The sequence below is a fragment of the Hyperoodon ampullatus genome, assembly GCF_949752795.1.
Source record: "Hyperoodon ampullatus genome assembly, chromosome: 5".
Classification (NCBI taxonomy): Eukaryota; Metazoa; Chordata; class Mammalia; order Artiodactyla; family Ziphiidae; genus Hyperoodon; species Hyperoodon ampullatus.
In genome coordinates, this window is record NC_136918.1 from 58,849,621 (window position 1) to 58,872,780 (window position 23,160).

A 23,160-nucleotide genomic window follows, 5' to 3' on the forward strand; every position below is an offset into this window, starting at 1 on the left:
ATGAGGGAAATATCCTACATCTTGTTTATGGGATTATACTGGTAGTTACTTAGCTGCCTATGTTTTTCAAAACTCATAGAACTAAAAAGGGTAAATTCCACTTTGTATAAGTTATAACTTAGTAAATTTGAAGTTAAAAAAGGAGTAACAGTAAAAATTAAAGGAATAATGCACTACCTGCTTACATAAATACTCTTTAAATATTTGTAACTGTCCTAATAATAACAGGGAAAGGTTAGGTGGTGTAAGGAAAAGCAGAGCGGACTCATGAACCAGGGTTCTAATCTGGCTCTTTCACATATTAGGTAGAGGCTGAGCTCAGTTTAGAGAGTTCACTTACTTATTGTAAAGGTTAGATTAGACAACATGTGTGAAATATCTGTGAAAAAACTTAGAGCCACATAGGAAAGTGAGAAATGGGATTTTTCATGAGACAGCAATACAAAATCACAGGGCCACAGAAACTGTGGTAAAGGTCACCTCTCCAAGGTAGGAGAATGTGGTGGGTTGTGAAACCACTGAGAAAAGGAGAACGCATCTCTTTCTAAGAATCTCGATCCTAATCCTATTCAAATCGCTACTGGCTCCACATTGATTCCAAGACAACCCAACTGATCTAATGAGGTACGGACATACCTCAAACTCAAAGGAATGCCAATGCCAGGAGGAAGGAAGAGCTGCGTCTGGCAGAACATCTTTCTGCTGGACAATGCAGTAGGAGTCAGACACCCATTCTCCTCCAAAACTCCGTAACAGCCTCTGATGTGAGGAGTGAGTTAGGTCATTTCACCGCTGCTTTTTAGGTCGCGGATGTCTCAGGAGTTCCCACCCCTGAGCGCGCTGCTGATCCTGGCAGAGCGGCAGCGGCAGTGGCTGCTGGAATCTCATCATGGGTGGCTAGGGTCCCCCGCAAAACCCACAGTGGGAGCCACGTAATAAAATACTGCACTCGCGCTCTTCCTCGAGGAAGAAGCATGGTTTTCAACGCCAAGTAGGGCTGCAAGTTGGGCAAGAAGTTGGAACACAAAGTTCCCTCCACAGTCACGAGGCACAACCGTGGAAGGCCCATGCCTCGCGAGTTCTGGCAGCCGTCACATGACAACAGCCACGCGCCTGACGTCAAGGGCCACCGAGTGCGTGGCTTGGTTCCCGTTAACTTCGACTGGGACCCAAACAGTAAAGAACCTAAAAGTTTGAAGGAGCAAGCTTCCTTGCCGACGAGTTTACCCTCAGCAACTGAACTCCAGAAAGTGCTCTTCACGCCGGAAGTGCACTAATCCACGGCACGTGGGGTTGCCAGGGCGCTCTTCACGTGACTGGGAGGAGCCTCGGGAACCTTGTAGCCAATGGTAGCGCGAGAGGGCGGTGCCTATGACGCGCCGGGACCTATCCCGGAAGTAGGGCTGATGTGGGGGCGGGAAAGGGCGGGGAGGCCGGGGTGTGGGAAGTGTGGCGGCCCCGCCCCGTCTCTTGGAACTGCCGAGGTCGCCACCGCTGCCGCCGCCGCAGCTGTGGGGGACTGGCGCGGTTACGCAGGCGAAAGGCGCTCTTTCCCTGCTGAAAGGTGAAGACTCTGGGAAAAGGTGGTGGGGCTGCGACCGGAGCGAGGCAGGGCCGGGGAAGGCGGCCGGAGCCGAGCCCCGACCGTGGAGAGGAGGAAGGATGGAAGGGGGACCGAGGCGAGCGCGGGACCCGCCAAGGCTCAGGCCCGTGAGGCGCCGGGCCGGGCCGGGGATGCCGGCAGGACAGGGGGCGTCTGAGAGGTCGAAGTGACGGCGCTGCGGGCTGGGGGGAGAAGTGCGCTGCCCCTGCCCGAGGGCCAGGTGCTGCTGGCCGGGTCCTGTTATCTCCATCCTTCGTGGGGACATGAGGCCTGGGCTGGGCCCCCCGCAGTGAGGATCCGGGCGGCGGCGGAGGGCCGGGGCGCGGCGCGGTGCGGGAAAGTCACCGGCTCCTCCTGCAGTGGGACGGTGGGGGCCGGGATTTGCTGCCCCCAGCGCGGGTGAGCGCCCTGGGCGGGTATCCCCCCCGCCTCAACGAGCTCTTCTGCGACTTCCCTCCCACCTCCCCACCGAAGGATGGAAAAGTTTGTAAGGCCGGAGTTAGAAAGTCCCCACTATTCTGGGTGGGTGTTCTATAAATGCAAAAATAATAGATCCATGATGCGTGGCTCGTAACCTCTCCGAAATGAGGCGTTTCCCTGCCTGCATGCCAGTTGTTAAAAAGCAAACAAACTTTTTACATAGTACCCTCAGAAAAGCAACCATCTCCCCAGCCCACCATGGCGGACGAAATTGATTTCACTACTGGAGATGCTGGGGCTTCCAGCACTTACCCTATGCAGTGTTCGGCCCTGCGCAAAAACGGCTTCGTGGTGCTCAAAGGACGACCATGCAAAATAGTGGAGATGTCAACTTCCAAAACTGGAAAGCACGGTCATGCGAAGGTAAATGCCCTTCCAGGTCTTTCTTGGTGTTGGGATTTTGATCATTTGTATTCCATTACAGAACATGCAGTTTCTGTAATTATAAGTGTATAATGACACTTTTTTTTTTTTCTTCCCACAATTACTGGGTGATCAGCTATTTGAATACTGAAAGGTAACATTTCCTTCTTGGGCCCTTATAATGTTTCATTAACTGGGAACTGAAACTTTCCTGAATCCTAGTGACTTAGACAATCTATTCAGTTTACAAATGAGAAAACCTGTTCTAACATCATTCTAACGAACCTAAATTCATTTTTCTTAATCACTCTTATGATTGAATTACTAGACTATATGATATTGGGTCTGGATATGTCATGATACTGTTTAGTTTTTCACTGCTTCTCAGTTGTATGACCACTACATTTTTTTTTTAAGAAAGTAAAATTAGATGACCTTGGAAGGAGAAAGAATCTGTCATAATCAGCTTTAGTATTATGCGTCTGTGTATGTAATGAGTGATATCTTGGCAAAGATTAAACAGTTTCCTGTTCTCCCGTCTCTGTTAGGTTCACCTTGTTGGAATTGATATTTTCACGGGCAAAAAATATGAAGATATTTGCCCTTCTACTCACAACATGGATGTTCCAAATATTAAGAGAAATGATTATCAAGTAAGTACTAATTTCCTTTAGAATGCTGCTTGTTTCCCGAAGGTGCAAATACTTTCTACTGTCCATTGTAATTTAATAAAACCCACAAGTAGTTTTGTAGGTTTTTCTAACCAATTGTTAAGTACCACTTATTTTAGAAATTGAAGAAATAAATAGTGCTATTTAACACTTGTACCTTATCTAGGATGACTGCTAGTTTGCCACTTTTTAACATTATTGCATTTTTAAAAATTTGAACACTTATTATTTCTTAAATCAAGTGACTCCATATTGTGAGTCCAATGTTTAGTAAAATTACTATTTTCTTTGTTGTAAATTATTTCTCTTTGTTGTAAATACTTTCCAGGTATTTCTTTTCCCTTACCAGACCTAAGACTCTCAAGAAATTATTGGAATTCATGTTCCACCAACCAAGTTTGTGTGTATTAGTGAATGTGTGTCAGAATTTGGTATTCTTAAATAGGGAAATAAGTTGAAAGCCATAAATACAAAGGATAAAGTGTATGGTCACTGAATATGGTGAAGAAAATACAAAAACTTTGTAATTGTTTTATTTGTATTCAGTGACCATGCTGTGATCTTTTGTTAAATTATAGGTATAAACTGCAAGTTTTAGTTCCAATTATGCATTTGGATAAGTCATGTTTTATGATAGAGTTTTCTTGTTTGGAGTATTGATGGCAACCAAACCACTGACCTCATAGAATGTGGGAGCTCAGATTAATCATAACTAAAGTCTTTCTTGAAAGTCTGCAATTTCTTTATCAAGCATACTATATATAGAACTCTTTTCATTTTACATAGTGAAAAATACAAGTGTGACACTCAAATTCGTTTTACCCAATTTAAACTTGTCCCTTTCTATACCTCATATTGTGTTGTATAATTTTTAAAGAATGTCACCATTAACTGCAATTATGCAATGATTTCCTTTTACTTTTTGTCCATATGTAAACATATTTTTGCACAGTTTTAATCTAGTAAGCAGTTTTATATTTTCATTTTCCCACTTACAGATGTTTTCTAGGTTGCTTTGGAGTCTTCATAGAAATTTGAGTTGTCTTAGTATAATAATAGCAAGATTTTTTTTAAGTCAGGCAGATCTGAGTTTTGATCTAGTTCTGCCACTTTCAAGCTGGGTGATGTTGGACAAATTATGCAACCTCTCTGAGCCTCAGTCTTCTCATCTACAAAGGAGGGGTAATATGAAGATTAATGAGAAAATGTACTCCATAATTCCCTCATAAGTAGATATGTACCAAAAAGTAGTTTTTTTTTCTGCTTCCCCTTTTCCTATATAAAAACTTCACTTAATCCTTCCATTATTCTTGGAGCACCTAATTTAGACATGGCATATAGTGGATGCTCAATAAACATTTGTTAAATGCATACATGATTACTCAATGAGGTAAAGATAGTACAGCCAACTAAAGCTAAGCATAGAATTTTCTTTTGCCAAAAATAGATTTCTGTTTTTATCCTTAACGTGTGAATGCTTTGAATATTCAATATTCATTAATATTCATTCAATATACAATGCTTTTGCCCTTGAGTGTTTCAGAAAGATGGTATCAGTAGTTCAGATGACTACTACAGTGATCAAATTAGCCAGTCATTGATTGGAGCTCAAGATTTAACATAAAGGAAAATTTTGGTTTGGGTTTTATTTTGAGATAAAGCAGGACCTGGACTAGGATGAGGGGTATGAGATGAGTGAGGCCCTTGCCTCAAGCACAAAATTTTAAATAAAGACAGTACCAGAAACAATGCCAAGCCACACAGGGGCCTGATCCTGTCTGATATTTTGTTCATTATAGAATTTATGCATTAATTCTAATTTTTAAAAATATTACATTAACCTGATCACTGAGGGGTGTGTGTGTGTGTGCGTGCGTGCATGCGCCACCTTAAATTTTGCACCCAAGACGAGTGCCTCACTTGCCTCGCCGTAGTCCCAGCCTTTGGTATGTAGTCTGTGTTCCAGAGCGGATAAGAGAATGACTCAAGCCTAACAGTCTGGGTCCAGATCCTTGCTTTGGCACTTACTAACTGCATGACCTTGGTTGGCAAGTTATTTAATGTCTCACCTGCCTTTCTTTATAAAATAAGGATAAGAATAATAAACTCCTCATGGAATCACTGTGAGGTTTAATTAGTTAATTCTTAGAATAGTGCCTTGCAGAGTGAGCACTCAGTGATCACATCCCTTCATTATCAAATCACCATAGAATACTTATTTCTGTTCATTAAAAAAAATTAGTTCCATGAGCCTTTCCAGTTATATTTATTGTCCTATGGTGGTCTTCACTCACCTTTCCAAGTGCCTTGATTAAATTTCTACTTATTATTTAGCTACATGTAGTCCTTTGTATTTGCTGAATTCAGTATTTCAAGTGCCAGTTTGACAGTCAGCTAAAGTGAAATATATATATCTGTTCATTATAATAATTAAAAAGTAAGTCTTTGTTTAGGAAAAGAAATGTATCAATATTTACAATTTTAATCTTACATATTTTAACGTAAGTTCAGAATGAAAGGAAAATTGTCTCCTGAATTCCATTCCAAGATGTAGCTTGGATTGGAATTGCTAATTTCCATCACTTCTCCCAAAAGTAGTTACGGTTATCTGGGGCTCACTGATGGTGTAAAATACAAATACACCCAGACACCTTTGGGAATCCCCAGACTCTTAAATATAGAAACACTTGTTCAAACTCTGGTACGCACTTGAGTCATATTTCTTTAGAAAGTTCTGTGTTCCTGTGCACTACACCACAAGTTAAATGCCTTTTCTGCATTTGCTAAAGTTTTACCTGTTATTTAAAGACCACTTTTCAGAAGGAAAACTAATCACTACAGGACATGTTAAAGTGTATATTGTGCATCTTTGGATTATTGATGAATTGCCAAAACAGTGAATATTAAATCCTAGTATATTCTTCAAATAAGTGGTATGTCTTTTGGATGTGGAGTTGAATTTTGTTGTTGCAACTAAAATAGGACAACAAAGAAAATAATGATGCTATGAATTCCTTGTGCCTAAAGTCTTTTTATAATTTATACCTCTTCTGTGGAATCTTTGTGTTCCCTGGTAAAAGCAGTCTTTCTTTGGAGTAGAAAACCTCTAAACCAGCAGATCCCAGTACTGCAGGGACAAGAAACAGATATTTTGCTACAGTATCATTAAGGGTAATAGTGAGAAGAGTCTCCTACCTTTGGTTCCTAGACCTGTGTATTCTACCTGTGGGAGAAATAGTACCATATATTGGAATATATTTAACCTGTAAAACAGCACCGAGGCCCAGAGAGTGTCATTCAGCAGGAGGCAAAGATGAGTCTTCAATAGGCAGATGCACACAGGCAAACTGTCTTAGAATGATGGAGGACATGGACCAGTGAATTCTCTGAGCATTGTCCTGTTGTCTTTTTATTTTGCCTGTCAAATGAATTTTTTAGCTAGAAATGATACTATGTGAGGTACTGACAGTAATGTTACAGTTTACAAATCCACAGATGAGATTTTAGCAGAAGCACTGAAGGCAGCAAAGGCAAGTTTATATGTGGAGTAAGGACCTATTATAGTGAGCACAAACTGCTGCCTCTTCCATGATGCAGGGAATACAATGTTACCAGGTAGCTGGCTCTTCCCCCGGGGAAATGGTGCCATATCAGGGACTCTGTATTGGTCTTTGCTATGAGATACCAGCAGTGGCTGTAGTCAGATCAGCCTTGGTGAGAGAAAACCGGTGTCATTGAGCCCATGCCACCATGGCCAATTGTTCGTGAGCCAATTGAACAAGGACTGGGAAGACTACAAAAAGAAGCTAAATGACATTCACAGGTAGAATCATCTTGTCACCTAATTGTCTGCCTCCTCGGTAGCATGTCCCCTTGGTAAGCATTTATATGGACACATTCTCTAACTATTTGGAGAGGTCCCTCCACGTACCACTTTCCCAGACCTTATTGTCAGCAATTTTCCCATCTTTTTCTTTCAGTTTTGTTGACCTTCCATCCATACTCTTAGCCTTTGCCCATAATCAGTATAAATCCAAACCTTTGGTTCTCTCTTCTTTCAAGTCCAGTACATGAAGTTCTCATCCCCACTGTCTTTCAGGGCCACCTCTGAATAGTTGCATCAGACTATGCATAACCATCTAGAAACCATTCTGAATTTTGTTTTTCAGTCAGGTGGTCATAGGGAACTCCCCAAAAAGTCATTGGTACAAGTTGAGGGAGAAATTGTGGATGTTGCAGAAGAAGGTGCTTCCAAGTCTAATACAACTTGTTGGTGTCTTCAGGAGCTGCTCAAGTTGATCTCACATATGCAGCTTCCACTTGATGATGGAGTGCTGCTGTGCATACCCAACTTTATAGCTTGGTGTGTCAGATAACACTCTAGTTGATGATAGTGTTATTTCCTTGTGTTGTCTGCTAACAATGATCAAACATTCAGTTCCCCCCAGGGACCAGCAGCTCTAAAGGAGTAGTTTAAGAGTGCTGCGGGAAGAGGAAAAGGAAGAAGGAGAAAGGAGGAGGTCTTACCTAAAAGTCTGACTGTTTTGAAATAGATTGAGAAATAAAATTAAATTCGTAAATTAGGGCTAAGCCACCTGTAATGATGCTATTCCTTCTCCAGCCTTTTTCTGTTGTATACCAATAATACAAATACAAGCAAAAAAGTTCCCCCATAATTCTCCTTTTTCATGTTCTTTCTTACCAGACCACATCATGGATAGAATCTGCAGTCACTTACTCTCCCCATATCCTTCCTTTCAGTTCATGCTTTGCTTCCTCAGCTCCCTGTACCCCTAACTATTTAGTGGTTACAGTGCTCTTTCTAGAATTCTGATATACCATAGCATTTTTCTTTTTTACTTTTTATTGTGGACATTTTCAAAATATGATGAACCTCACGTACCCATCATCCATCTTCCACAATTATCAGTACATAACCAATCCTGTTTCATCTGTACCCCACCATCTATTTTTATTTCCTGTACCCTCTACCTCTTGGTTATTTTGAAGCTAATCCCAGATATTATATCATTTCATTTGCAAATATTTTGCTACGCATTTTTAAAAGGTATGGGCTGTAAAAAACAGAAAGCATACTGTGGCACCCCCAAAATTAGTAATTCCTTAATATCTTCAAATATCCAATCAATATCTACATTTTCCTAATTGTCTTTGTTTTTTTTGTTTGCATTTTGCTTTTTCAGATGTGATAGTTACTGTTTTTGTTTTACAGTTTTTCTAAATCAGGATCTAAAAGTCCACGCATTGAAATTGGTTGAGGTATCTCTTAAATCTACTTTATAGGTTCTCCTCTCTCAGACATGCATTTGAGTCTCTCTTCCCTCTCTTTCCTCCCTTCCTTCTTTCTCCCTCTCTCTCTCTCTCTCTTCCCCTCCATTTTTGATGAAGAAACTAGATAAATTGTTCGGTAGACTTTCGCACAGTCTGTATTTTGCTAATTGCATTTCCTTTGTCCCACATATTTCCTGAAAATTGATAATTAGATGTACAGACTTGATCATATCCAGTTTAGATTTTTATTTTCTTCTTCTTTTCTTTAACAAAAATTACTCCATAGGTGATATTCTGTGCAACCATCAAGTAAATGAGTCTGATGGTTTCATTTTTTTTTTAATTTTTTAAAATTTATTTTTGGCTGCATTGAGTCTTCGTTGCTGTGTGTGGGCTTTCTCTAGTTGTGGTGAGCGGAGGCTACTCTGCATTGCCGTGCGCAGGCTTCTCATTGTGGTGGCTGCTCTTGTTGCAGAGCACAGGCTCTAGGCACACGGGCATCAGTAGTTGTGGCACGTGGGCTCAGTAGTTGTGGCTTGTGGTCTCTAGAGCACAGTCTCAGTAGTTGTGGTGCAAGGGCTTAGTTTCTCTGCGGCATGTGGGACCTTCCTGGACCAGGGCTTGAACCCGTGTCCCCTGCACTGGCAGGCAGATTCTTAACCAATGCGCGATGAGGGAAGCCCCTGATGGTTTCTTTTTTTGTGCTGTTATTAGATATGTAAAAATTGCCTCAATCCATTAATTTATTAAAGGAGACAAAGTAATAATCTGTTACTTTTTTTTTTCTTTAAAAGCCAGAACACTTCTATAAGAGAAAGTTTCCTTCAGCTTTTTTGTTTACCCTGTGGTACAGTATATAATAGGAAAGCCAATATAAATACTTGATTCTTTCCCTTTAAGTACCAGTTTTCAAAATTAGTTGGTTTCCTGGCATCTACTGAAGATGACCAGTGAAATTTTTTTTTTCACTATGAACTCATTTAACACATTTAAACACATTTATGCTTCAGTCCATTGTAGTTATTATCATTATTGATTCTCAAATTGTTCTTTCTTTATTCCAGACCTTATTCTGGTTAGCTCCTGAATCCCTTTGATATGGACCTAGTGGTCTTTAATAGCACCATGCTTTCTGATCTTGTATACTTCCTACTGTGGACCTGGAATTATCCATTTTCCCAGGAGCCCTATGGAGAGAAATAGCACCATACATTGGATTCTTTTAGTAGGAAATGACAGATACCACATTCTGGTACTAGTATTTTGGGTGTATGGTATAATTTCAAATGTCATTCAGCAGCTTGCTACACCACTGCATGCCTGACTCCTCTATTACAAGTTTTCTGACTCTACCCTCTCCTGTCTCCTTGCTTGCTATTTGCAAAATGATTGCTCTCTCTACCAAAAAAAAATTGTTCATAAACATCTCAAAGTTATCAAATAAGTAGATTGCTTACAGGTGAAGGATCAGAAGGAAATATTTAGAATTGACTTATAACTGTTTTCTTAACATCCTCTCCTTCCAACTCTACAGCATCAGAGAGGGCTTTGAGGGAACATTGAAAAAGTTGCACAGAAATATGCTTGAAACACAAAAATGACACTGTTAGCTTTTTTTTTTCAAGATTGAAAATTACAAAAGGGGAAGTGGTACCTTGAGAGAGGAAGAATCTTGCAGATACTACCTTAACCAGGTGATCAAAGTTAATATCACCAGTAATAGGACATAGTGACATAATTTGCCTCTTGATGTGATACTGAGGACACATACATGTACTAATCCTTCCAAAAATGCACTAGCTGAATCATTAGGAAACAAACTCAAACTGAGCAACATTCTATAATACAGTGAACCTGTGCTCGTCAAAAATGTCAATGTCATGCAACACAAAGGGTCAGGAACTGTTCCAAATTAAGAGACTAAACTGACCTGACAGCCAGATAAATACAAGGCATGATCCTGGAGTTGGAAGGGAAAAATTGTTATCAAAGACAATATTGGGACAATTGGCAAATTTGAATATGGACTATATATTGAATAATATGTTAGCAATATTGAATTTCTTGATTTTGAAAAATAAACTGTGGTTATGTAAGAATATGTCCTTGTTCTTGGGAAGAACACACTGAAATATTATTGCTGAAGAGTCATGATGTTTGAAACTTACTCTCAAATGGTTCAGCAAAAATAAGAAAAGAATAAGAATGTATATGGTATGCATTTTATGTATTCCATATATACAGAGAGGGGAAAAAAAGCACATGTGGTTAAATGTTAACAAAGAGTAAACCTAGGTAAAAGATAAAGGATTTCATTGCATTATTTTTGCAACTTTTCTCAATATCTGAAAATTTTTAAATATTTAAGATCAAATAATTCATTTTTATTATTTAATTTTACTTTTCTGTAGCTTAGCTTATTTTTGAAATTTTAAATTTTCTTATAGCAATTTATTTTAATGTTTAATATTTATAAATATATATTTTAGTAGATGTTTTATAATATGTCTGTATCTTTTTATATTTGAAATGCTTTATATTTCATCCCATGGCTTATTTTATTTATTCCCTTAAAAAAATAAAATACCATATAAATACCAAAATATCAGTATTATTATTTGGTTTATGTGGTTCAGTCACTAGTGGAGTGGGAACCTTTAACTCTTGAAATTGACAAGTTCTACTTCAGGGAATTGTTAAAAGAGCTGAAATAAAAAAAGATGAGCCTGTGGTTAATTGTTTAAAAATTACACTTCTGTCTCAGCCTCCTTGCTTCCCGCTTTTCTGCCAACTACCTCACAAATGTTTGAGTGACCAAAAGATTAATTAAAAGTGTTTGTGGGGCTTCCCTGGTGGCGCAGTGGTTGGGAGTCTGCCTGCCGATGCAGGGGACACGGGTTCGTGCCCCAGTCCGGGAAGATCCCACATGCCGCGGAGCGGCTGGGCCCGTGAGCCATGGCCGCTGAGCCTGCGTGTCCGGAGCCTGTGCTCCGCAACGGGAGGGGCCGCGACAGTGAGAAGCCCGAGTACAGCAAAAAAAAAAAAAAAAGTGTTTGTGGTGGCTTAGTAGGATGGTTTTTTGTTTTTGAGATTGTAGACATGTGCAAAAACTGAAATCTCCGGTGGTAGGTGGGGTTTCTGTGGAAAGCCATTGCCAGAGTTGGTAGTGCCATAGAGGAGAGCTTTGAAACTCTACCTCTGTGGTATGCCTGTGTTATGTCATAGTGGCTAAAGGGGACCAGGGACCATGTCTTTAACTCTTTTTGTGTATGTCAATGGTAGCATCTGGTATGCTGGGTGATTGCCTTTTATAAAACCTGTTAGACAAATGGGACCTAATGAAACTTAAAAGCTTCTGCACAGCAAAGGAAACCATAAACAAGACAAACAGACAACTCCCAGACTGGGAGAAAATAATTGCAAATGAATCAACAGACAAAGGATTAATCTCCAAAATATACAAACAGCTTATGCAGCTCAATATCACAAAAACAAACAATGCAATCAGAAAATGGGCAGAAGACCTAAACAGACATTTCTCCAAAGAAGACATACAGATGGCCAAGAGGCACATGAAAAGATGCTCAACATCGCTAATTGTTAGAGAAAAGGAAATCAAAACTACAGTGAGGTATCACCTCACACCGATCAGAATGGCCATCATCACAAAATCTACAAACAATAAATGCCAGAGAGGGTGTGGAGAAAAGGGAACCCTCTTGCACTGTTGGTGGGAGTGTAAATTGATACAGCCACTATGGAGAACAGTATGGAGGTTCCTTAAAAAACTAAAAATAGAATTACCATATGACCCTGCAATCCCACTGCTGGGCATATACCCAGAGAAAACTATAACTCAAAAAGACACATGTATCCCAATGTTCATTGCAGCCCTATTTACAATAGCCAGGTCATGGAAGCAACCTAAAGGCCCATTGACAGATGAATGGATGAAGAAGATGTGGTACATATATACAATGGAATATTGCTCAGCTGCAGAAAGGAACGAAATTGGGTCATTTGTAGAGATGTGGATGGACCTAGAGACTGTCATACAGAGTGAAATAAGTCGGAAAGAGAAAACCAAATATCGTATATTAATGCATATACGTGGAATCTAGAAAAATGGTACAGATGAACCTGTTTGCAAGACAGAAATAGAGACACAGATGTAGAGAACAAATGTACGGACACCAAGTGGGGAAAGGGCGGGTGGGATGAATTGGGAGATTGGGATTGACAGATATACACTAATTAATATGTATAAAATAGGTAACTAATGAGAACCTGCTGTATAGCACAGGGAACTCCACTTTGTTGTACAGTAGAAACTAACACGATATTGTAAAGCAATAATACCCCAATTAAAAAAAAACTTAAAATTCTAGGCACACTGATGGTGTACATGCTTTTAGAATAAATTAATGTGGCCTGGCTGATTCCTCATACCTGTAATGAAAGAAATTCAATGATATCAATACTGTGCCTTTTTGCAGGTTAGGTTGATGACTGGTTTTGTTTCATTAATGTCATCAAAAAGCTAATGTTTTTCTTTTTAAAAAAATCTAGTGGTGTTAGCAGTGAGCTGGAGACCAAAAATTTTCTACTTCAGTTTGTTCATAATCAAATTATAAATCACATTGTTTGTAATCGTGAAAAACTGAAAATAACTTTTATGCCCATTAATACAAAAATGGTTAAATCAGTTACAGTATAACTTTGCAGTTGTGAAGTGATTAGAGAGACTAAGGTAGGTCCATATTTTCCAAAACGGAAAGATTTCTAAGACATATTAAATGAAAACAACTTGCTGAAAAATACTTATAATATCTCATTTATTTTTTAAAGCAACTATATATTGTGTACATAACTTCAGGATACTCTGTAAAAAAGCCTAAACTGTTTAATAACCTAGAGATTTGCGGGAGGGGAGAGTGCAGGAAGGAATGAACTTATATTTTTTGTCTATACCTATTTTATGCTTTTGTATGTGTAGCATTCTTAAGCACCAAAAATTTATTAATGTATTACTGTGTACTTATACAAATTAATATAATTGGCAATTTATGTAAAAATTACAAAGGAGTGGGTGTAATCTAATCAGTGCAAATGATATAATTTCTTTCAATAGCTGATATGCATTCAAGATGGTTACCTTTCCCTGCTGACAGAAACTGGTGAAGTTCGTGAGGATCTTAAGCTGCCAGAAGGTGAACTAGGCAAAGAAATAGAAGGAAAATATAATGCAGGTGAAGATGTACAGGTAAAGACCTATGGAGAGATTGTTTATTTAAATCATTTTATAAAAACTTTGACCTAAACTAGTTAGCATAAAATACTATATGTGAAATATAGCTTTTAAATACTGCTGAAATGTTGAAAATGATCTCTAGAACTAGGCAGTTTTCCCATGATACCTTTTACCATGGCCATTACCAAAGAAAGTATCAGAGTTCATTTTTTACTACATAGACACTGTCAACCCCGAATTTGTTTTGAAGATCAGCCTGAACTATTCTTAAGGATGAGAAAGGATGTTATGGGAATACTAAAAAGTGAAGGTGACTTACTTTATCTTGTTATAACTCTCAGAAGTATAATGTCTAATAAGTATTGAAACATTTATAGTTCTTATTCTCCTTTTCCCTGGAAGTTTTCTTAAAAACCACAATTTGAGAAATTTAGCTTTAGAAAACTGTAAAAAAAAGGTAGATTATTTGGTCTTGGAATACCTCTTTACAAAATCAATATGTATAAAATATCCACAAAATCCAATGTATGATGAATTAACTGTATCTTATGTATGTATTGCCTTTTGAATACATTTTTGCCTGCATTTTTTTCCTTCTAGGTGTCTGTCATGTGTGCAATGAGTGAAGAATGTGCTGTAGCCATAAAGCCCTGCAAATAAATGGGAACATCAGGCATGAGCAAAATGTTTAGGTCTGGATCAACTGAAGATCTTCAGTTCTAAGTTGTCACCAAAGCTATGGCGTTCATAAGCAACCTCATTTCTTTTTAAATTGTTTTGAAATTGTGCTGAGTTAGTTTTGCAGGCAATTCGTAATTTAAAAAAATGATCAAGATGTATAATTCTTTTTTTTTTAATTTTGTAGATGTCTTTCCTATAACTTTCCTGTGGTGTTCAGTATGTAAGTCTAAGAAACAGACAAGATAGCTTCAGCAGATGTGATTTGTCTGAGCAAATCGTTCCTAAATTTTAGTTAAATGATAAATAAACCAGGGTTTTAAATCAAACAATGTAGCATCTAGTGGTATTGAAGCAGTACATTTAAGTTGAATTAATCTGCATTAATTTCAAACTTAATATCATAGAATAAGTAGATTATGGATTGGAATTGTCAGAGTTTCAGCATGGGTGTGGCAAGTACAGATCCTTAAACAAAAATCATGTTATCAAAAAGTGCCAGTTATCTTAGTAACCATGTGCAGCCCACCTGTATTACCTCAGTCATTCTCTTCTTTGCCAAATTGCTGGTACACTTAATATAACCTATATTATGGTGATTTTAGTACTTTCTTATGGTTGACAGAGGCATTAAACTGTTTTGTGATTGTTAGCAAGTCATACTGTAAGGAAGACACAAAGGACAGTGGCAAAGGATGTTGGTTAAAGCTATAGGTTTTTATTCGTGGCCTTTGTATTCAACATAAAAATAGGAAGTTTCCATTTGTGTTTTTGCCTTTAACTCTTGTTTTCTCTATTTAAAGGAGTGACCTGCTTTACAGGATACTATGCAGTACTTTTTATCAATTATGTTGAATAAATGTTGGTATTTGTAGTAGTCACTCCTTTTCAGCCATTTTTAAGTAGACTTTTTTGACATCAAAATATTTGTTAGACAAAACTGGAAATTCTTACTTTAAATTGATTTGGAACATTTGTTAAATTTATGTATGTTTTTTCTAACATGAAAGTGAATCATAGAAGAAAAGTCACTTTATGTGATAATTATTATTTAACTTAGGAAGTATATGTATTTTATCTGGTTGTCATGTGACTTAATTCAGTTACTGGTGTGAAATATATCTAGGAAAGAATTCTATAAACAATTATTTTAAAAAGTATTTTAGGTGATTCTGCTACATTCCTGTGTAGTCTTTTGGACTATATATCTTTATACTTCCAGAATTCTAGGCATTGTCACAGGGTTTGTGAGGACCTTTGACTCAATACCAGTCATTATATTGCAGTGAAACTTAGAACAAAATCACCATTTCAGTAATAACTTCGTTCTCTAAGACTCATTATGAGACCTCTCCCATCATACTTTGACTTTTAAAAGGCCTTTGTACCTATCATCTAGAGGAAAATATGTACTATGCTGTAACTGGTCTACTCAGTGACTGGAAATAGCATTAGGAACAAAAGATCCCAAAGTTTTAGTTACTTAATTTGCACACACTTTTAAATCTTGTATTGGCCTCAGCAAACCCATTTGGAGAAGAAGCAAGATACTTTAAGGAAATGCAAGAGGAATTCTAAAGCACAAGAAATATTGAGGTTGTAGTTAATCATTTTTAGTATAACATTTTAGTTTTTGCCCATCCAAAGCACAGCTAGTAACTAGACTAAATTCTTTCCAGTATTCCATTTAAGTATCTACTACATACTGGTCTAGTTTTTTAGTACTCTGTAATATGTATCTTACTTGTGACTGGTTAGCATTGTTACCCACAGGAACTCCAAAAAGTTATCAATCTGTGTTACTTGCTGGTCATTCATATGACCCCAGTTAACCACCAGTGTTCTGGTTTAGTATTAATTCTGGATTGGCATGCCCTTGTTCTTCGTAATTTGTCAAACTTCACATAAATATATTTTCAATTGTGAGGTAAGTGTATATAAATTATAATAATGCATCTGTACCTTCATATCTTGAATGGCAAAAGCTATTTATGCTTAAATATTTCATTTTAAGTACTATAATGAAGCATAAGTACTCTTCTGTCATATAATTAATTATAAGTATAGATTTTAAAGATATGGGACTGTTTATTTTCACATAAGTCAGTACATGTTTCGCTAGAACAATATATTTCATTTAAAAAAGCTTTATAAATTGTATTAAAAGGAAGCAGGAAACATATTTTTTAACAGAACAGAAGTGACTTCATTCTTTTTTGACATCAGAAATGTTAAAAGTTGATTCCTAGTATTTGTTGTACTTTATTGTAGCAAATGTTAAATGTCAAAGTTACCATGTATAGAATGTAGACTGTCACATTGATAGATTATACAGTGATACCTTTTTGTTTGTAGGCATTTCACCAATTTATACACAATATTATAGTAACAAGTGGAATATTTGTTTCTTTCTAGAACAACATACTTTATTTCTACTGTGAAGACTTTGTTTTACCTTATTCACTACAAAGTTGTATACCCTCTGAAATAGATCAGATTATTGCTACTTTGACTTAGCATTTGCATCATAAACATAATTATGATGTTTCTTTCATGCTCCTCTCCAAGGGCTGTCAGTCACTTGAAATTATTGCTAACCAAGCTCTTGAATACATTTCCATTTATGGTACAAAATTCTGTACCAATGCTTTATAACAATTATCAGAACTCTCCTGCAGCCAGAGCATGAAATCTTTAATAGGAGATGCTGCAATAAAATGTTTAGGCTATAAAATTTGGGGACACAACTTTTCATTATAGCACAATGAGTGTGCATGTGCACACATAGCTTTGTATGTTTGTTCTTTTTACAACGTCATTCCAACTCTTAAAAGTACTGTAGTCTGGTAGTGCCTCAAATGTTGGTAACTGTTTTTTTTTTTAATTTACAGCTTTTCCAGTATTTGTTTTTGTACTTTAAAGTTTCTCAATTAGATTATTTCTAGTTGAACTGTAATTTGAATGCATTGTTCTCAGGGCTGTTGTGCTAAGTGCTGAAGTTTCATTATTTCAAAGCTAACTGCCTGAAAGTATATTGCAAATTTTTCCCAAATTATAATAGATTGATACATACAAACAAAATTCTGTAATATCAACATACTTAAACCATATACTAAATATTCAAGAAAAAAAATGAGAACATTAGTAATATCTATACTGGAATCTTGCCATATTTTTTTTTCATTTTAGAAAAGAATTTGGTAGTCTTATCTTAGACCCTTATCCTTGATGATATATCTGAAAGCATTCCTTTGGCCTGGAACCCAAAGATAGTTTTAGAGCCAAACTTTGATGTGATTCTCAAACATATTTAGGGACAACAGAACAAAAATTCATAGTACTTTTTTGGGTACATTAAAATGTTTACATATTGAATTCTGTAATATGAACTAGGAACAAATTTATTATGAGAAAATATGGCTCTTAAGCAGAAAATGTGTGAACTATAAGTATATTTCCATAAACAGTATATTATATTGAACTTGTCAACAGTTTAAGATTTTCTGATATAATCTAAGCAAAATATTTCATAGTTTTCAAGCCTTTTTTTCCCCTACCATTCAGACAAGTAATAGGCAACAAAAGCTTAAGAAAAATTTATTGTGGAAAATCTTAAAATTGAGAAAATTCAATCTATTAACTTTATTAAATTTTTTTCTCTGAATTGGGTATATGGCATTATTTGATTTTAGCAGGGAACATTTGGATTTAGCTTACGGAACACAGATGTTCTGTGGGAACATGACTTGAAGTTCTATATAATGTTTTTTCATTAAATAACCATCTGAACATCAAGGTAACTACCAAGTGAGGTCAAGTGCCTGAAAAGTGCTGTATACATCTTATTAGCATGTTTTCCTTACATGAAAGATGCATCTTATAGCAATGCATATCAGGCTTTCACCTTCTAAAAACACACTTGCCAAACTTTACCATCCACCACTATTTCTGTCTCCTTAGAACAGGTCGAAACCTATTTTACAATTGAAAGAGAGATTCCTTTATTTATATAAAGTCCCTAAAACTGTGTCTTGATATTGGTAGACTTAAGTTTATCTTAGTTCAAGATTGCACATTTTTAAAACTCTGGATATAGACTTTATTCAGTGATGACTATACAGCTTCTCATAAGTCATAGTTGTGATCATTCTTGAAAGGAATTCTTTATTGTGGTTAATATCTACTATAAATAAGCACTCTTGTGCTTGTTACAAAGTATAGTGCAAATTACTAGCTCTATACTGTTTTTGTCCTCCTCTCCAAAAAGAAAATAGTTGAAATGGCATTGTCTAATCCAGTGGCACTTTATTAGTAATAAATTTTATTTGTCATAGGTATAAGAGAACTCATGCTTTTACCTGCAGAGACTCATATGTTTTAGCTAAAACTTTAAAATTGTAAGATATGTAGTATGAGTATTATTATAATCATGTATTTTACATTTCAAAAATGGGTAAAATTAAAATATTAAGCCTTTGTCTATATTAAAATAATTGTGAAATCCTTTAAAATGTAGATGGTAAACTTAGCAATTATAATTTTTGTTACATTAAAATATATTTGTCTGTTAACTTCATCAGTTATATTAAATAAAAATAAAGTTAATTTAACAACTTACACTATTCTTGTATATATACGTTCCTAGAAACATTTTCATACTAGAAATTAATTTGTATATTACTGTTAAAAAAAAATCTAACTTGTATTTTTTAAAATATATTTTAGGTTCTTACTATACAGCACCCTAGCTTTACAGCTGGGAATGTTAATTTCTAGATTTTAGTTCCAGATTTAGGTACATTTCTTTTAATCTTTAAATTTTTAATAGTTTTTAAGAATACATAAAATACATGGTTCAAAATTCTATAGGTACAAGAATAAATACATCTTCCCATCTTCGTCCTCTTTCTGTGCATTCTTCCAGAGATACACAATGCAAGAGAGTTTAGTGGTCCCTTCCCCTCCCCTGACCTCCCAGGATCTGAAGTGTTCCTTCTTTACCAGAGTTGCTGTTCTCTATCCACAGCAATGTGAATGGTGGAATGAGTCCCTGAAGCAAACTCTTCACACTTTTCCCAATCCTCACCATATCTAATCAACACCATCTGGACAGATTCGTCCTCAGGTGGCTCAGCAGTTTCTTCCTTTTATACACTGTACTATTCTAGAACATCTCTGTCACTCCTGACTTGTGGACCATACCAAGGCTTCCAGTGTAGTTGTCACCTTGTATCCATGATCAATATCACTGTTATCCATAATCTTCCATATCCAGCAAGCATAATTGGGCAGTGGGAGAAGCACCAAATTAAAGTCTTCCACCCCTCAGCCCCACTCTTTTTTGCCACTTGCAAATACCAGTAGCTTGTTTCCCAGAAGTAGGCATGAGAAGGGTAAAAGAAGAGTGAAAGGGGACTAATTGTATGTTATGTATCAGCCTGTCTGAGTTTCTTCTTCCCGCCACCCCAACCTCATATTTAAACATTCTATCCAAACAGGAGGTGTCCTATGGAATTACCACTTCTAAAACCCTACTGCTTGTCTAAAGTGTGTGTTCCACTGGGAACTTAAAGTATCCATTGCCACAGTACATTCAGCAGGATCAGTTACAATCACTGGATTTGTATCGGCTCAAAAGAACCCACCTACAAGGTTTTATCAATCCATTTTCCAATTTGAGAGTTATTTCTGAGTCCAGTCAAAATAATTTGCCGCCACCCACGGGTCCTACCCGGCATCACAATGACTCGTGTCCCAGTGTTTAGGAGGGCCCAAAAGGCTTGGCAACCACATTTGCTATCAGATTCGCAACCAAGATCCTAACTGGGAGAATGGAGGTTTATCTACCTAATAATGATAGTGTGTCTGCCTTTTTTGGTTCACAGTTATGTGTATGTTTCACTTAAATTATTGTCACTCTAGTTCGTTTTAATTCCTATACAGTCAGTGAGGTAAATCTTGCAGAAAAAAATATATACATGGAACCTTCAGAAAAAAAGGACATTTAGGACACAAAACAGTTTCTATAAAGTGGAAATATTAAAAATAACACTCTGATACCAGTCCTAAGTGAAATTAAAAACAAAACTAGATGTAGGCTTTGTACCTTGTTAAATTTATTTCAAAATATTTTATTTATTTTATTATTATTATTATTATTTTCGGTACGCGGGCCTCTCACTGTTGTGGCCTCTCCCGTTGCAGAGCACAGGCTCCGGACGCACAGGCTCAGCAGCCATGGCTCACGGGCCCAGCCGCTCCGCAGCATGTGGGATCTTCCCGGACTGGGGCATGAACCCGTGTCCCCTGCATCGGCAGGCGGACTCTCAACCACTGCGTCACCAGGGAAGCCCCAAAATATTTTAAATTAAAAAAAACTAGAAAATAAAAAGACTCTTCTACCTGGAATTTTTAAAACCTATTATGTAATTCTACTATGAAAGGGGTACTACAAACAAAGAATTCCTGAAAGATAATGAAAACACTATATATCAGAATCCATGTAAAGCAGTATAGATGAAAATCTGTAGCCTTAACACCTATATCAATAAAAATGAAAGAATGAACATAAATGAATTAAATTCCTAAATCAAATAACTAGAAAAAAAAACAGCAAAATAAACCAAAAGGGAGCACAAGGGAAGAAATGATAAAGATAAAAACAGAATTAGGTGAATAGAAAAATAGCAAATTAAAAAAAATTAAATTCTGGTTTCTTGAAAAATTAACAAACCACTGGCTAATTTAAGGTAAAGGAAGAAAACACAAATGTCAAAAATGAGAAATGACAAGGAGTGACTAATGCAGAGAAAATAAAAATAAATTCTATGCAGATAAATTTGAAAACCTAAATGATATAATTTTTAAGGAAAATATGGTTATTAGAATCAACCTCAGTAGAAACAGAAAGTTTAAACAGAACAATTTAAATAAAAGAAATAGAGAAACTATTCACAAAAAACAAACCAATAGCCAAAAACCAAAACCAGGCAAATTGTTTCACTGGAGAATTTTACCAAACTTTTAGAGACCAGATGGTTTCAAAGTTACATAGATTGTTTTAGAGCATAGAAAATCAGAACTTCTAAATTATTTTTACAAAACAAATATAACTGATACCTAAACTTGATAAAGTTAACCAAAATAAATACAAATACTTATGCAAATATCCTAATATACTATACTAGTAGTGATAGACTCAAACCCCACATGAAGAAAATGATACCCATGCCCACATGGAGTTTATATCAGAGATGCAAGAATAGCTCAATATTATGAAATCTATTAATTCACTTCCATAGGAAACAGGTTAATATCTAGGAAATCTCTCTTAATAGTATTCACTCTATTATGAGTCTAAAGAGATAGGTCATATTATTTTCCCCATAGATACTGAAAAAAACTGGACAAAACAATACCCATCCTCAAAATATCTCTCGGAAAACAAAAAAACAAAAAACAACAGGTGGATGAATAACATAAATATATCTACGTTTATACATGATAACATGGTATATATAACATTATACGTGTGTACGTGTGTGCATGCTCACGTGTGTGTGTGTTTGTAAAATTGCAAAAGCTAGCCTTTTACCTAATGGAAAAACGCTAAAGGCATTCTCAGTAAGGTCAAGAACTAGCTAGGCAAGAATGCCCACTATCTTGACCACTATTATATTGTTCTGAAAGTATTAGCCAATACTATCAGACAATAGAAGACAGTTAAGACACATTAGACTTTTAAAAGTAAGAGAAAAAACTTTTCTATTTTCAGATGATCACAAGAATAAACTCCAAATGAAACAGTGGTCCAAATGGAAACAATAAACTAAGTCCTAGAAGGCAGTATGGGTGAATTTCTCTATAACTTGACTTCAACTATGACTGAAAATGCAGATATAATAAAAAGATTTATAGATATATAGATATACTGTAAAGAAAAAATAATAAATGGAGCAAAATGCTAACAATAGGTAAAAATCTAGGTAAAGGATATATAGACACACACATATATATTTATATATTCTTTATCCAGATTTTTATGCATTTATATTTATATGTTTATAACATATGTGTGTGCGTTTTGAACTATTTTAACAATTTTCAGTAAGTTTGAAATAGTTTATAAATAAAAAGTTTTTTAAATTTCAAAAAAGTGTGTATAGTACCAACCAGTATTTACAAATGTATGTAATTACTTGTGTAATCCAAATGATATAGATATACAAATACACATTCATAAACATTCAAGCCCCAAAGCATTAAGTAGCTATTTCTAAGCAGGTGGGATTTTAGATATTTTTATGCATTATCTTTTTTGCTTCTCTATATTTCCTTTCATGAGCATTTCTTTCGGCATAAGAGGATAATAATTTTGTTATTTAAAAGTTCCTCAAGCATTGTCTATAGTAGTGAAAAATGGAAATACTCCAAATGGACACAAACAGGTGAATGACTAAGCTAAAAATGACAAGTAATAAAATTAAGCAATGAAAAAGATACTTGCTCTCATTTTAAAGGCTGATCAACTACTCAGAATTCCTGTGGCACTGTGTAACGAGAAAATCTTACTTCTGAAACTGCAATTGTTAAAAATAATTTAAAAATTACTTAGGTTTTTCTAAATACATACTGAGACAAGAGATGAACTGAAGCAAGTATACATTTTTTTAATCATAGGTTTTAATGCTTTCCTATCAAATTAGTAAAGAAAAGTACAAGCAGCGACTTCAGTTCCTATTTCCCCTGCCTGATACCCTTAACTTTCATTTATGAGTATCTAACAAAGAACATTCTTAAGTTGGAGGAGTTAGAAGCAATAT

General features: G+C 36.3%; 1 protein-coding gene across 1 annotated transcript; it reads left to right on the forward strand.

The window, feature by feature from the left end:
- Positions 1–2,281: 2,281 nt before the first annotated feature.
- Positions 2,282–14,320, forward strand: EIF5A2 (eukaryotic translation initiation factor 5A2; the record flags this gene model as incomplete). The annotated part of the gene is made up of 4 exons (XM_079704292.1): positions 2,282–2,446; positions 2,995–3,099; positions 13,541–13,672; positions 14,261–14,320. 4 exons carry the CDS (start codon positions 2,282–2,284, stop codon positions 14,318–14,320), a joined length of 462 nt encoding a protein of 153 aa, XP_079560418.1.
- Positions 14,321–23,160: the final 8,840 nt, after the last annotated feature.